Here is a 13864-nt window from a genome sequence, read left to right on the forward strand (position 1 = left end):
ATCAGAGCATCTCTGTTCCAAAGACAGGAAGAGAAGGGCTCTCAGGAAGACTAAGGGGAGGAGAGCCAGCAGGTCCTGGTCCACACTGCCTGTTCCCATCCTCCCCCCCACACACACTGCCCTATAGGTGGGCCCACAGCAGTGGCCACTGTGAGTGAGAGGGACTTTTTTTTCTTTTTAGGATTTTATTTATTTATTTGACAGAGAGAGGGAGAGCCAGAGAGAAAGGTTTTCCATCCACTTGCTCACTCCCCAAATGGCCACAACAGCCACAGCTGAGCCCATCTGAAACCAGGAGCTTTTTCTGGGTCTCCTACACGGACGCAGGGGCCTAAATACTTGGGCCAGCTTCCATTGCTTTCCCAGGCCTGCAGCAGAGAGCAGGATCAGAAAACGAGCATCCAGAACACGAACCGGCGCCCATACCAGATGCTGGCATTGCAGGCGGAGGCTTCGCCTGCTATGCCATAGTGCGGGCCTGAGAGGGACTTTCTACAGCTTTCCCAAACCTTAGCTAGGCGAGGCCAGGCACCCATCAAGTTGAGACAAACCCAGAGACAGCGAGACACTGACAGCAGCTCTGCATTGCCCCAGCTTGTCCTGTGCAGCTGCTGTCCCAGCCACCACCAACTCCCCAAGAAGACACACCATGGCCAGGTGCCTCCCACCCCCGTCACTTCCCTGCAGTGAGTCACGACATTCATTCTTCACCTTTGATCTGAAGGGGACAAGAGCAGGATGCAAAGACCCAAGCCCCTCTCCCAGCACTGCACGCGTGGGCCTCTCTCCGCCTCTGCTTCGTGCTCGGGGACTTTGGGGGCACCGCGGGCAGTTGGTTCCTTGCACACTCTTTCCTGAGCCACTTAAAATTAAACACCAAGTGCTGCCTGCTTTAGCCACGCTCTTACAAATGTGCCTTGAAAGAACGAGTGGGTGGGTGGTGGCTCAGGAACAGGAGAATCCTCTTCCTGGCAGTCTGGCGTGGAGCCCACCCGGTCTACCTGCACAGGTGTGACACAGACAAAGCGACGCTGTTGGGAGCAGCGCGAGCCGGCCACGCACACAGTCGGGTAGCATCTACGTTCCCTTTCACCCAGAAGGGACGAGGGGACTGAGGAACTACTTCCTCCTTCACAAAAGAAAGCAGCCCAGCCCTTCCCCCCGCCTCTCCTGTCTCTGTGGCAAGTTCATGAGAGGCACAGGTGACACCTCAGTGGAAAAAGAATTCTCCAGTGCACTGTCCTAGACGCGGCAGGATTGTTAAAAGGGAAGGGCAGGCCGGCGCCACGGCTCACTAGGCTAATCTTCCACCTGCGGCGCGGGCACCCCAGATTCTAGTCCCGGTCAGGGCGCCGGATTCTGTCCCGGTTGCTCCTCTTCCAGTCCAGCTCTCTGCTGTGGCTCGGGAAGGCAGTGGAGGATGGCCCAAGTGATTGGGCCCTGCACCCCATGGGAGACCAGGAGGAAGCACCTGGCTCCTGGCTTCAGATCAGCGCAGCGCACCGGCCGTAGTGGCCACTTGGAGAGTGAACCAACGGAAAAAGGAAGACCTTTCTCTCTCTAACTCTGCCTGTCAAAAATAAATAAATAAATAAAGGGAAGGGCAGTGCTGCCCTGGCTGAGGACCCCCCGGGTGAGGACCCACACTGCTCTGAATCCCATGGGGTCTGGCATACACAAGCCCCTCTACGGCTTGTGGACTGAGGCTGGTAGGGAAGGACAAGTGACAGGGCACTCAGACCCACATCTCCTACCCAGGGGTGGATCACCGAACGCCTCCTAGGGGCTCAGCACTTTTATAAGCACAAGAAGGACCCACAAGAAATATGGATGCCAGTCCCTGTGCATAAGGAAGTGGTAGGAAAAATCAGACTGTAGAATGTATTTACTACAAAGCAATACACAAGCAAATGCTGGGAAAATGGACACGGTCATCAGTTAAGGGCAGGCATTGTTGGGGACACTCTGGGGGGGATAAGCATAGCTGTTCGGGTCGCTCCTGGAGATGGACTTCTCTTCACTCAGCCCTACTGAGCTTCAACCTGTCCTGCAAAGGCCACTGCCCATGGAACTTTCCATCTCCCCTAGAAAATCAGCTAGCACCAGGCCTGCTTGAAGGAGGCGTGCTCGCCCAGAGGCGAGGTGGGAGAGCCCCGGACTCATTGCCTCTTACCTGCACAGACACTGAGCAGTGCGCTTCCCAGTGGGGAGGTGGAGACTCCCTGCCCTGGCCCTGAGAGTGCCCTGCTGTGGGACGTGGGCCTCTGAGATGCATCTGAGCTCTAACGACCTCCTCCTCGCCTACCAGCACCACTCTCCTTAGGCCAACAGCTCCCGGCCTCCATTCGTCTCCCCTCTGCCTCCCAGGCTCCTCCTCACACAGGCTGCCCCACTGAGCAACTCTCCTGTTCCGCTGCTCCAGGAGTCCGGCTTCTTCCAGAAACCCAAGACATAGGGCTTCCCCAACCCAACCCTGCTTCCTTTCAAACACGCAAAAATCGGTAGCACTCCCCTACATGTCCTGCTCATCCCTGACTTGCACACAACGCAAATTGAGAGTCTCACCTATTCTATATGGTATCTGTCTAATGCTAGGAAGGCTCCCACCCCCCACAGACCTCAAGAGCTAAGGCCAAGGCTGGGCCTCCCTGTTCTTACTTCTGGGACCCTTACACACCATCCAAGCCCTAAGCACCTCTCAGGCTGGCGACATCTAGCAGTGCCGCCTTGTCCCTCACATACCAGCTCCAGGTGACAAGTACTAACCCACGCCCTGCAAAGCCACATGTGAGTCCACAGACCCAGGACTCAGAGACCCTCCACTCCAGTAAGAAGAAGGAAAAAAAAAAAAGGATTGGCTCACATTGTGGCACAGCGAGCTAAGCCACCACCTGTGACATCTGTATCAAAGTCTGGTTCACATCCCGGCTGCTCCACTCCTGATCTAGCTCCCTGCTAATGTGCCTGTGAAAGCAGCGAAAGAAGGCCCAAGTCCTTGGGTCCCTGCCACCCACATGGGAGATCTGGATGGAACTTCTGGCATCAGTTTGGACCAGACCTGGCTGCTGCGGCCCTTTGGGGAATGAACCAGTGGATGGAAAATCTTTCTGTCACTCTGACCTCCAAAAAAATAAGTCCTTTTTAAAACATTGAGGGTTTAAGGACTCATATGCCCTTTTCATAGATATTATGTGTCCTTTTTAAAAAAAAAAATTATTTGAAAGACTGAGTTACAGAGAGAAGTAGAGACAGAGAAGTCTTCCATCGGCTGGTTCACTTCCCAAATGGCCACAACGGCTGGAGCTGGGCCAATCTGAAGCCAGGAGCCAGAAGCCTCTTCTGGGTCTCCCACATGGGTGCGGGGGGCCCAAGGACTTGGGCCATCTTCTACTGCTTTCCCCAGCCACAGCAGAGAGCTGGATTGGAAGTGGAGCAGCCAAGACAAACTGGCACCCGTATGGGATGTCTTACCTGCTACACCACAGCGGTGGCCCCTGTCCTTTTTTTTTTTTTTTTTTTTTTTCTGACAGGCAGAGTGGACAGTGAGAGAGAGAGACAGAGAGAAAGGTCTTCCTTTTGCCACTGGTTCACCCTTCAATGGCAGCCGTGGCTGGCGCACTAGGCTAATCCTCCACCTGCGGCGCCGGCACACAGGGTTCTAGTCCCGGTCGGGGCGCTGGATTCTATCCCGGTTGCCCCTCTTCCAGTCCAGCTCTCTGCTGTGGCCCGGGAAGGCAGTGGAGGATGGCCCAGGTCCTTGCGCTCTACACCCGCATGGGAGACCAGGAGAGGCACCTGGATCCTGGCTTCGGATCAGCGCAGTGCGCCAGCACCCCGACCGGGACTAGAACCCTGTGTGCCAGCGCCACAGGTGGAGGATTAGCCTAGTGAGCCGCAGCGCCGGCCTGTCCTTTCCTTTTGAAACATTTTTTTCCCTCCCATGGGCAGGTTCAGAAGAAATCAGGTGGAAGTTAAGCCTGGAGCTTCCACCCCTCCTGCGGCTCCTGGCCCTCGGCTGCCGATCAGAAGCTCTACCCTGAGAGAGGCTCTGTCCAGGGCTTCCCAGTTCTGGCCGTCTACCTGCTGAATCACCTCTATTGACTCGCCCTGGCATAAGACCTACATCTCAACCAACCAAAAAACCGTAAAAAATAAAAAACAGGGGTGGACGTCGTGGTACAGAGGGTTAGGCCATCACTTGGGACACCCACATCCCACACTGGAAAGCTGGTTCCAGTCCAAGCTGCTCTGCTTCTGATCAGCTTCCTGCTACTGCAACCCTAGGAGGCAGCGGATGACACCTCACGTGTTCAGGCCCTGCCACCCAGGTGGGAGACCTGCTGCCTGGTTTTGGCCTAGCGCAGCACTGGCTGACACGGGCATTTAAGGAGCGAGCCAATGGATGGAAGAGCTCTCTCTCCCTGTTGCTATGCCTTTCAAGTATATGAAAATAATTTTTTTTAAGTAAAATCCGTGTTATATGTGCTGTTAAAGTTTTTTTCCTACAGTTCTTATCATGGCTTGTAATTATAGATAATTACCTAGTACTAGCCTGTAGAAGAACCATGTCTGTCTTGTTCACACTGTATCTTCTGTGTCTAGTTCTAGATCCTCGCCCACAGTGAGCAGACACATCCCTACACTACCTGGCCACTGGACAGAATCTCCAAGGGTTTCTTTGGATCACTACAATTCCATACTTCCTCTCTCCCTCCACCAGTCCCTACCCTTAGTGAAAACAAAGAGCCTCCAGTACCTGTCCAATCACCCTCTACAGGTGGGAGAACCAGACCCGAGGCTGGCCTGGTTGGGAGAATGTCAGCAAGAGGAGAGGGAAGAGAACAAGTGTGAGCTATGGGCAAGCCTTCCACCAAACAACGCCTGTGCGTCTTCCTAGACTCTGTGGGTAAAGAAACATTTTCAGTGTCAACTTGTTAACCTGATGCATTTCTGTTCTATCTTTTTCTACCTGGGGAGGAAAGACTGGAGAGAGAGTGGTACAGAGTGGGTGCTGAGAGGGTTGGGGGCTGAGCCCCAGATTTCAAGATGACTGACTGCTGACAAAAGTAACTTGTGGCAATCAGATTGAACAAAAACGTCCCAACCTTGAAGATTCCAAGATTTAAGGAACGCAGGAACCACTTAAGCAAAGGCTAGCCCATGCTGACCAAGGCATTTCTCTTAGGTGGAAGCTCCCCGAGCTCTGGCCGATGGCTTGGTGTCACACTGGGCACATTACCGCCGCGTTCCCACAGTCCCCAGACCTGACTCAACACAGTGCACCGACAGTGCTTGGTGACGGACCGACACAGTAGAGGATGGTATCGACAACTTTCTCCGATTCCACTTTGCTTCAAGATAAAAGACTGTGCGGGCAGACTCTCACACGGCTTCTGGGAGCTGCTGCAGCCGGGACTGCTTAGCTCTGAAAGGATACGGGCTCCTTATTTACAGACTGACAGGGCAGAGGAGCGTCACGAGCAGTTACGCGTTTCCTGCCATCTTGTCCCCTCAATGACAAACAAGGATGTTTTACTACCTGTCCCAGCTGCCTGTGTCATCCTGTCTCAGCCACACAGTTCAAAGGTGACAGCAGGGGAGGTCAGGTTGAAATTGGGCGTCTACGTAGCAGAGCTCTCTGAGGTCCTGGGGCGGCAGGGAAGGGGTGGGGCAGCAGGCTCTCCTGCTGACCTTTTTAGTATTTTCTACCTTAACTGGCCAAAAGCTCATGTTTCCAGAGTACTCCCTCCACGGACCACTACGGGCTACGGTGACCAGCCCTGTCCCGGAGCATAAAGGGTGGTGGCGTCTCTCCCCGTCTGGAGAACAGCTGAACACCTAGGGTTGGAAAAATCCCCTGCTTTCTGCCTTCCATCGTGTCGCCGAAGAAGCATTTCACCTTTTTCCAAATGCCTCGGCCCCCCCCCCCACCTGCAGTTCTCCAGGGACAAAAGCCACAGTCAACGCCCCCACGTCTACTGCAGGCGGTCAGCCTTCCAGCCCCCCGCCGGAGGCATCTGCCGTCGACACTTGGCCAGCGAGCACATCCGAACACAGCAACAGCCCCGTGCGGCTCAACAGCCTTGAAATACATGCCCAGAACTGCCTGCCTTCCAAGAGCTGCTGGCTCCACAGCCGCGTGGACAGAAAGGGAAGGGGAAGGACTGCTCCAGGGAACAGACACAACATCAGATCATTGGAGAAAGAACATCTCTGTGAGCAGCCACCTCCTAGCAACAAGTCCTCCTTGAATGTGCTCCATGTTTCCGCCGGGCAGCACGCAGCACAGCGCCACGGCATCAAGGACACTGCAGTCTAAAACTTCCAGCCGGGCAGACAGCACAGGGAAGCTGTTTGACGGATGAAATGGGTCACCCAGAGGGAGCAACGCAGAAGGAAGGGGGTCAGCCTGGGGTCTGGCCCTTCCTCGGCGCATCTGCTTCCGCTCAGCCTTTGCGAGATGCCAAGAGCTCCTCCTGGAACGGAACCAAGCCTGGACACAGGGAAGGCTGGGAACGGGAAGCCCATGTTTCCTCTTGAACGTTCCTAACTTAACTGCAAGGCACTGCCCAGACAGGAGTCCAGCGCTCTGCTTACCACCACACCAAGTCTGATTCCAAAGACACCTCCGAAAAGAAAAGATAGATAATGTTTTTATGTGCTTAGAAAAGAGGAGCAAAAGGAAGCCTACCAAGCCTGACATTTATGGAAAATGTTCTCTAAGCAAGCATCATGCTAAGATCTCTCGCCAGTTCTAGCATGTACTCACTCAACAAACATTAGAGCCCCTACTACATACAAAACTGTCCTAAGCACTGGGCGTACAAAAATAAACAACTCAGTCCAAATCCTAGCTTTCACTGAACTTATATTTTCGTCGAGATTGTCAGAAATAAATATATACGGCTGTTGGTGACAAACATGATGAAGAATGATTTTAAAGCAGACAAAGGAAATGCTATTATATACAAGAGCAGTTCAAAAGCTTTCTGGGAAATGGAATTAAAAGTGTTTGGGTACCAAAAATTGTTAAAATCCAGGCATATGAGGAATCTTCAAAAATTCAGAGAAAACTATGCATGGACTTCAAAATATTTGCACCCAAATAAACTTACCCTTTAATTCCACTTTTCCATGAACTTTTTGAAGTACTTAATTAAAATTTTCTCTAAAAACGAAGCAGGGAGGGGGTGCCCGTTTGAATACAGTTGTGCTGGAAGGCTTCCCTGACTGCCATTTGATAACAACGACACTAAGGGCCAGGCATATATGGTCACCGTGAGCCAGGAACGACTAAGTACTTAATGAGCAACATTTCATTTACTCATCAGCCACTCTGAGTTCAATACTACGCCCATCCCCACTACACAGATGAGAAAATGGAGCTTAGGGATCCAAGGCTTTGTGTAGAATCTGTAACAAGAGTAAGGGATGAAGGGGGAGCAAGGCCCAGGTGACACAGGAAGTCAGGAGACCAGGACTGGACCTCAAGATGGCAGTGCCAAACCCCACGCTTCTCCCCACTGCACCATGCTACTGCGCCGGTGGGAGAGACGGCACCTCCAGGTCCCATGTGGCTCCCCACATACGGCTAAGAGATGACTGCAATTCAATCTTCCCGAATATCAGACACCAGCTAGAAACCAAGCCCTAGCTTGAAACAAGAGGAGAGAGGCAGGCACCTGGGGCTCTTCAAGGCCAGCTACTAAAGGCTACGTTCCACCCCCTCCCACCCTCCCCGGCCCCCAACACAAGCCCATGCAGTACAGGGAGGCACACTTCGCTGCTCACTGTCCAGGTTGCCAGCCAGGCGCCAGCTGCCCAACAGAGCCACGGCAGCTCTCCCAGGTGGAGTGCAGGGGACAGGCCCTGAGAAGCGGTCACCAGCGAGGGAGGGCAGGCCCTCTCCAGCTCCGTGGCAGAGCCAGCACAGCTCTCCCCGAAGCCTTGGAATCCTGGGGTGCTACAGGGGGAGGTGGAATACTTTCCCCCGGAGCAGAAGGCAGGACAGAGAGAGGGACCGCCCCGAAACGGGTCTGCTAGGAGAGGAGAGAGTGGCAGAAGGCGAACACTGCTTCAAGCAGACAAGCCCAGAAGGGAAATACCACGCGCAGGGTCAGAGGGTTGCTAGAGAATCACCGGGAAACCCACACTGGGGGCCCAGACCAAACTACCAGCGCCTACAAGGAAGGAGAAGCCCAAGAAGAGTCCCACAGGTTCAAAGCAAAGGTCACGGCCTGGGCCCACCCATTTTGTACTGCATTTCCACTGCCACAGCCACAGGAACCTGTACCTGGAGTTAATCAGCAACCGAGGCGGGACGGGTGGAGTGCAGTCAGACTTACAGCTTACAGCCCGACCAACCTGAGCACCCCAGTGTAAAGCCAGGCTAAGCTGCCCTTACTGATCTCCCTCCTGAGGCCGGCAGCCCCTGTCCCCCGCATCAGGACACACAGAGAGGCCAGGCTCAGTTCCCCTCCCCGGCAACGGATCACCTTCTCTCCAGCAAACAGGGTCTCAGGGCCCAACACGGCACCAAAGGGATTATGACCTGAATGGCAGGAGAAAAACTGTGTCACCTGGAGAAACCCAATTAACAACATGACTCTGCTCTCTTCAATTCCCCTCTAGTCATATCCGGGGCAGCTGCCTGGCTGACCGCCTTTTCCCACTACCGGCCACATTCCCTGGCTAACTCGAGAGCCAGGTGGCACAGGGGCCTCCCGAGCAGCTTGCCCACAGATGGGAAATCCTGCTGTCCCCACACCTTGGCCTGTTGAGCAGGCTGGAAGGGCACGGGATCCAACACCACCTGGCAGTCTGGAGTGTTCACCTTGAAATCAGTGAATTGCCCTTAAGCCAAAGCTGCGTGGGGAAGGAGAACACACAGGAAGGCAGCCAGAGCTCCCCCAGAGGAGCCTGCAAGTGCCCCCACGTGGGACAAGAAATGGTATTTGCAAGCGATGTCTGCTGCGCTTGTTTCCACTCAACCCCTTTCCTAATTATAATTAGCGCCCCCCCCCAACATACACATAACCGCAGCTTTTCCAAACCACAGGCCGCATGTGTGTGTGTGTGTGTGTGTCCAATCATGTAAACATTCTCTTCCCGGCCCGGTGCTGGAGTTACTGAAAAGAGACGTCTGCCCTCCTCCCCCGCTGCACTTGTCTGGGTCCCGGCCTCACGGCGCTGCGGAGTGGGTAATGCAATACTCGGGGACCCTGAGACCGGAAATGCCTGGCTCTGGACTGCTGGCCGGCTGCACTTGAAACAGGAGCGCAGGCACAGCCAGGGGCAACTGGACGTTGGGACCGGGGGGAGCCCGCGGGAGGGAGGAGGGGAGCGGGGAGCTGCGATTCCGACCCGGGAAGAGACGCGATTCGGGGGGCAGGCGAGGAGGAGAAAGACGGATGAGGGGGAGGCTCGTCAAGGCACTTGCAAAGTCAAAAATCCTGGGAGCCATGGAAGTGGGGGGCGGGGGAGAGCCAAGTAAGGGCAAGGGGACCGCCATGGAGCCCCTGCAGGTGACCCCACACACTTCGGAGGAGGGGGTCCCCGGGCCCCAGAGTAGAGGCAGGGGTGGCAGGGAAGTGTGGGGGCGGGGCACCCCAGGGTGGAGACCGAACCGGTTCCCAGAACCTGCGGCGAGTGGAGAGAGAAGGGGAGCAGAGGCCGGGGGCCCGGCGGCCGCGAGAGCCCGGGAAAGAGGCGAGGGTCGCCTAGGGCTGGGAAGCGGCCGGTGGAGGGGGCGCCCGACCAGCACGTGAGGCGCGCAGCCAGCACGCTCCCTCCCCTGCAGCGAGGACGCGAACCAGGGCGAGGCTGGGGGGCGGCGCGCTCACCCGCAGGGCGGACAGGTCGATGTCGTCCAGGCTGCGGGCGGGGGCTGGGTCGCCCATGGCCTCCGCGGGGAACGGCGCCCCGGGGCCGCTCACGCTCCGGCTCGGTTATTCCACTGCCGCCGTCGCCGCTTCTCCCCCATCGGGGGACCTTGGGGGCGGGCTCCACCGCGCCTCCCCCGGAGACCGGGGAGGGGGAGGGCCGGCGGGAGGACCGACCCACCGGCTGACAGGAGCTAGCGCCCCGGAGCCAGCAACCCGAGCCTGCCGCCTCTCCTGCGCAGGCGCGGAGCGGCCGTGCCCCGGGAGGGTGGAAGAGCGAACGTGACGCGAGCGCGCCGGGTTCCCCCTCCCCCTAGGCGCCGACACCTGCGCGCAGGCGCAGCAGAGCCGGCGAAAGGCGCGCGCGAGGACCGAGCGACCGCGCGAGCCTGGCGTGAAAGAAGTGGGCGGCGGCCGAGGCGGCCGCGGTGCGCGCCCACCAGCCGGCGCGCGTGCGCACACGCGTTTCTTTCCCCTAATCTTTTTTTTTTTTTTCTTTTCCCCTTTTCTCCATCCTGTTTCCTTCTAAGATTTCCTTTGACGCCTTTCCTTCCCTTTCCCTCCTTTCGTGTGCCCGGCTGCCAGTCAAACCACCCACCTCCCTATTTGCGGGGGAAGGGGGGCGGGGCCCAGCCCCCTCCATTACTAGGGGAGTTGTTATGGTAACTCCCCACGCGAAGGCTGGGTGGCCTCTAGATAGGACGGGCTGTCCACCCACCCAATTGCCATGGCAACAGTGGAGCCGCCAAGGGAGGGGCCTCTCCGTGGGAACCACGTGGGAGTTGGGGACTGGGGTGGTGGCGGGGGACAGTGGAGGCCTCAGGAAGACCCTGTACTCCCGTCCCCAGCGGAGGAAGGGGGACCTCGGATCTCAGGATGGGAAATCCTACGTCAGACCCGAAACCCTGCATGTCTCAAAGTGCGGTGCACAAAGGCGCTGTTCCAACAGTTATTCATTGACCGATCACTGGAGTCGTGCGTGGGGAAGGTGACAGGGGAGGAGGAGGAGACTGTGTGTCTAATCCCTGCCAGTCTTGCTCGGATCTCCTTAGATCTGGGCGAGTTGGAGCAGCACCTCCAGCCACCGCCTCACGGGAGGCTGGTAGTACTTGGTAAGAACAAGGAGGCTCCTTCTGCCTCGGCTTGCTGTTCGACCTTGAGCGAGTGGCTTTGCTGCTCTGGGTTTTTCTTTCACTGTGAAACTGAGGGAGCAGACTGCAGGACCGTCAGGGTCTCTGCCCAGCTCGACCACCTCTGAACCTCCCGCCAGCCTTGGTGTTAAACCTCACCTAGGAGGGTTTGAATGAAGGTCCTTGGAAAAGTGCTAAATGCCTTCCCTCCCCGACCCTTCTGGGTGCACACCCAGGCTTGCTCTCCTCCCTTCCCGGGTCATTTACTTGGCTGTTTTCCTTACCCGAGCCACCAGCCCCGTTCACTTCCACTCTCTGTCATCCTACTTGGCCACAGAGTGATATCTGTAAAACTCAAACCTGACAGCATCCCCCTGTGTGAGACCCTTGCGAACAGCTACTCTCTTCGGGGCAGATTCTGAGGTGTGCCAGGGAAGACCTGTCCGGATGCTGCTTGCTTCTCCTTTATTTTTCGGTACCCCAATGTTCAACTTCACATGTTCCGGCTGTCCTGAAATTCAGTTCAGTTCCCAGAACTCGGCACACTCTCCTGTGGCCCTTGTACTTACTGTCTCTTCTCCCTGGAATAGCCTCCAGCCTCCTGACCCGGCCAGCTCTTGCCGTCCTTTGCTTTGTCCTATAGGTCTACACTGCCTTCTCCCTGCAGCCTCTGTGGACCCCCCTACACCTGTTTGGTTCTTCTGGGGTTAGCTGTCTGGCTTAAGCCCAAAGTAACATTTTACACATTGAACAGTGAATTTCTCTTGAATCTCCTTCAAGGCAGGAAAGATCTTGTTCAGCACAGGACCTGGCACCCACGCGAGGATGCCTTCATTAACTTAATGAAGGCATCTGTTATCTGAGTGGGCACTGTAATAGTTCAAGGCCAAGACCATAGGCTAGTAGGAAAAAACGATTTGAAGTTAGGGCTTTAGACAACTTACTAACCTCTCTGAGGCTCAATTCTAATCAGCTGTAAAATGAAGATAATAATAGGGAGATTAGGATAAAATAAAATTATGTATGTAAAGCACTTGGCATGTACTAGGTCCTTAATAAATTTATTAATGCCTGACTAATAGAGTGTTTAGTGGAGAGATACTAAACAAATGAGTGAGCAAACCAAGATCACCGGGATGGGATAATTGGCCACCCAAGACTCCAGCAGCGAAGTAATCTAGGGGGTGGCAAGGGTAGGAAACAAGACTGGCCCTGTGCTGGTGATCATTGAAGCTGGAGTATGCATACCAGGACGTATATGGGAGAGGACCTCCGAAAGTTTATGGGAAAACACATGTTATAAAAAAGTAGCATGGCGGGGCCGGCGCTGTGGTGTGGTGGGTAAAGCTGCCACCTGAAGTGCCGGCATCCCATATGCACGCTGGTTCGAGTCCTGGCTGCTCCACTTCTGATCCAGTTCTCGCCTGTGGCCTGGGAAAACAGAAGATGGCCCAAGTCCTCGGGCTCCTGCACCCGTGTGGGAGACCTGGAAGAAGCTCCTGGCTCCTGATCGGCGCAGCTTCACCGTTGCAGCCATTTGGGGTGTGAACCAGCAGATGGAAGACCTTTCTCTCTCTGTGTCATTCTTTCAAATAAATAAATAAATCTTAAAAAAAAAAAAAAAGCTGCATGGTGTTCAAAATCTTTGCATCAAAATAAACTTACTAGGGTGGGCTTTTGCAGGCCAGGCATTTGGTGCCGTGGTTAACACGGTGCTTAGGATGCCTGCCTCCCATACTGAAGTGCCTGGGTTCAAGTCTTGGCTCCACTTCTAATTTCAACTTCCTGCTGATGTGCACCCTGGGAGGCGGCAGTGATGGCTCCAGTACTTAGGTCCCTGCCACCCACTGGGAGACCTGGGCTGAGACCCAGGCTGCTGGCTTTAGCCTGGCCCAGCCCTGGCTATTATGGACATTTGGGGAGTGCACCAGCAGATAGATTTTTCTCTCCCCTCTCCCCACCCTTCCCACCCTCCAACATTTCAAATAAAATGAAAGTAAATAAAAATTTAAAAAATAAACCTTATCTTTCAACCCCATTTTCCAGGATGGCTATGAAGGTTCATTAACATATTCTCTATATATCTGAAGTTGCTCACAATAAAAACTTAAAAAGAGACAAAGTGATGGAGTGGCATCAAGAACAGTGAAAACATTAAATGTGAGACTAATTTCAGGGCCCCCGGAGGGTGGCTGGACACTCTGCTCAGGCCTAGACACCCTGGGGCCTCCCACCCACCCCAGGGAGCTGGATTCCTTCCCTGCAGCCAGCTCTTGGGATTCCAAGCTCTCCCGCTTTTTCTCCCAGGCACTGTTGTTGGCTTCTGTTCTAGAAACTCCAGGACTAAGGAGGGGCGGGCTGGCCCAGCCTGGGGCAGCTGTTACCTCCATCCAACCCCACAGTTAACAAGGTAATGGCACCCCCAGGGATAGAGGCACTTAGTGCTGACAATGAGGCTAATTAACAGAATGCCAATTAGCACCCAGAGACTGCTCGGCTGTGTGTGGGAGAGGGGACTTCTTGCTTCTTCAAAGAGCCAGAAGTGTGGACTCTGAGGAGAGGACGGGCAGGGCCACAGAGCACCCTCTGTTCCTGTCATCATGCCCCTGGCACACCCCTCCTCCAAGAAGGCTTCCGGAATTCCTCACTCTGTGCCCCTCCGTTCCGTCCTGTTTCTGGAGGACTGACAGGCATGAGCCAGCCAGCACCTGTGCTAACCTTTTCCTTCTTCTTTCTTTTTTTAAAAACTGGCATCTATGCTTTATTGACAGGTAAATTGTTGAAAAATATTCTCAAGATTCAATAATTACAAAAACTGAGACTTACATTAAAAGATTAAAAACCAGAGCCTCC

At 55.0% G+C, this 13864-nt stretch overlaps 1 protein-coding gene across 10 annotated transcripts in view; it reads right to left on the reverse strand.

Annotated features, from left to right (window-relative positions):
• The window catches only part of MINK1 (misshapen like kinase 1), a 56019-nt gene extending 45926 nt beyond the window's left edge, over positions 1–10093 (reverse strand). For 6 of the 10 annotated variants that reach the window (XM_062216960.1, XM_062216961.1, XM_062216959.1 and 3 more), the window contains exon 1: positions 9843–10092. In XM_062216960.1, coding sequence (XP_062072944.1) covers positions 9843–9899 — 57 coding nt within the window. In that variant the 5' untranslated portion in view covers positions 9900–10092. Of the gene's footprint in view, positions 1–9842 lie in introns of all 10 variants that reach the window. The other 4 variants (XM_062216953.1, XM_062216955.1, XM_062216952.1 and 1 more) reach the window with 1 other exon arrangement.
• Between the last annotated feature and the right edge of the window lie 3771 nt (positions 10094–13864).

Source organism: Lepus europaeus, chromosome 18, assembly GCF_033115175.1.
Source record: "Lepus europaeus isolate LE1 chromosome 18, mLepTim1.pri, whole genome shotgun sequence".
NCBI classification, from domain to species: domain Eukaryota; kingdom Metazoa; phylum Chordata; class Mammalia; order Lagomorpha; family Leporidae; genus Lepus; species Lepus europaeus.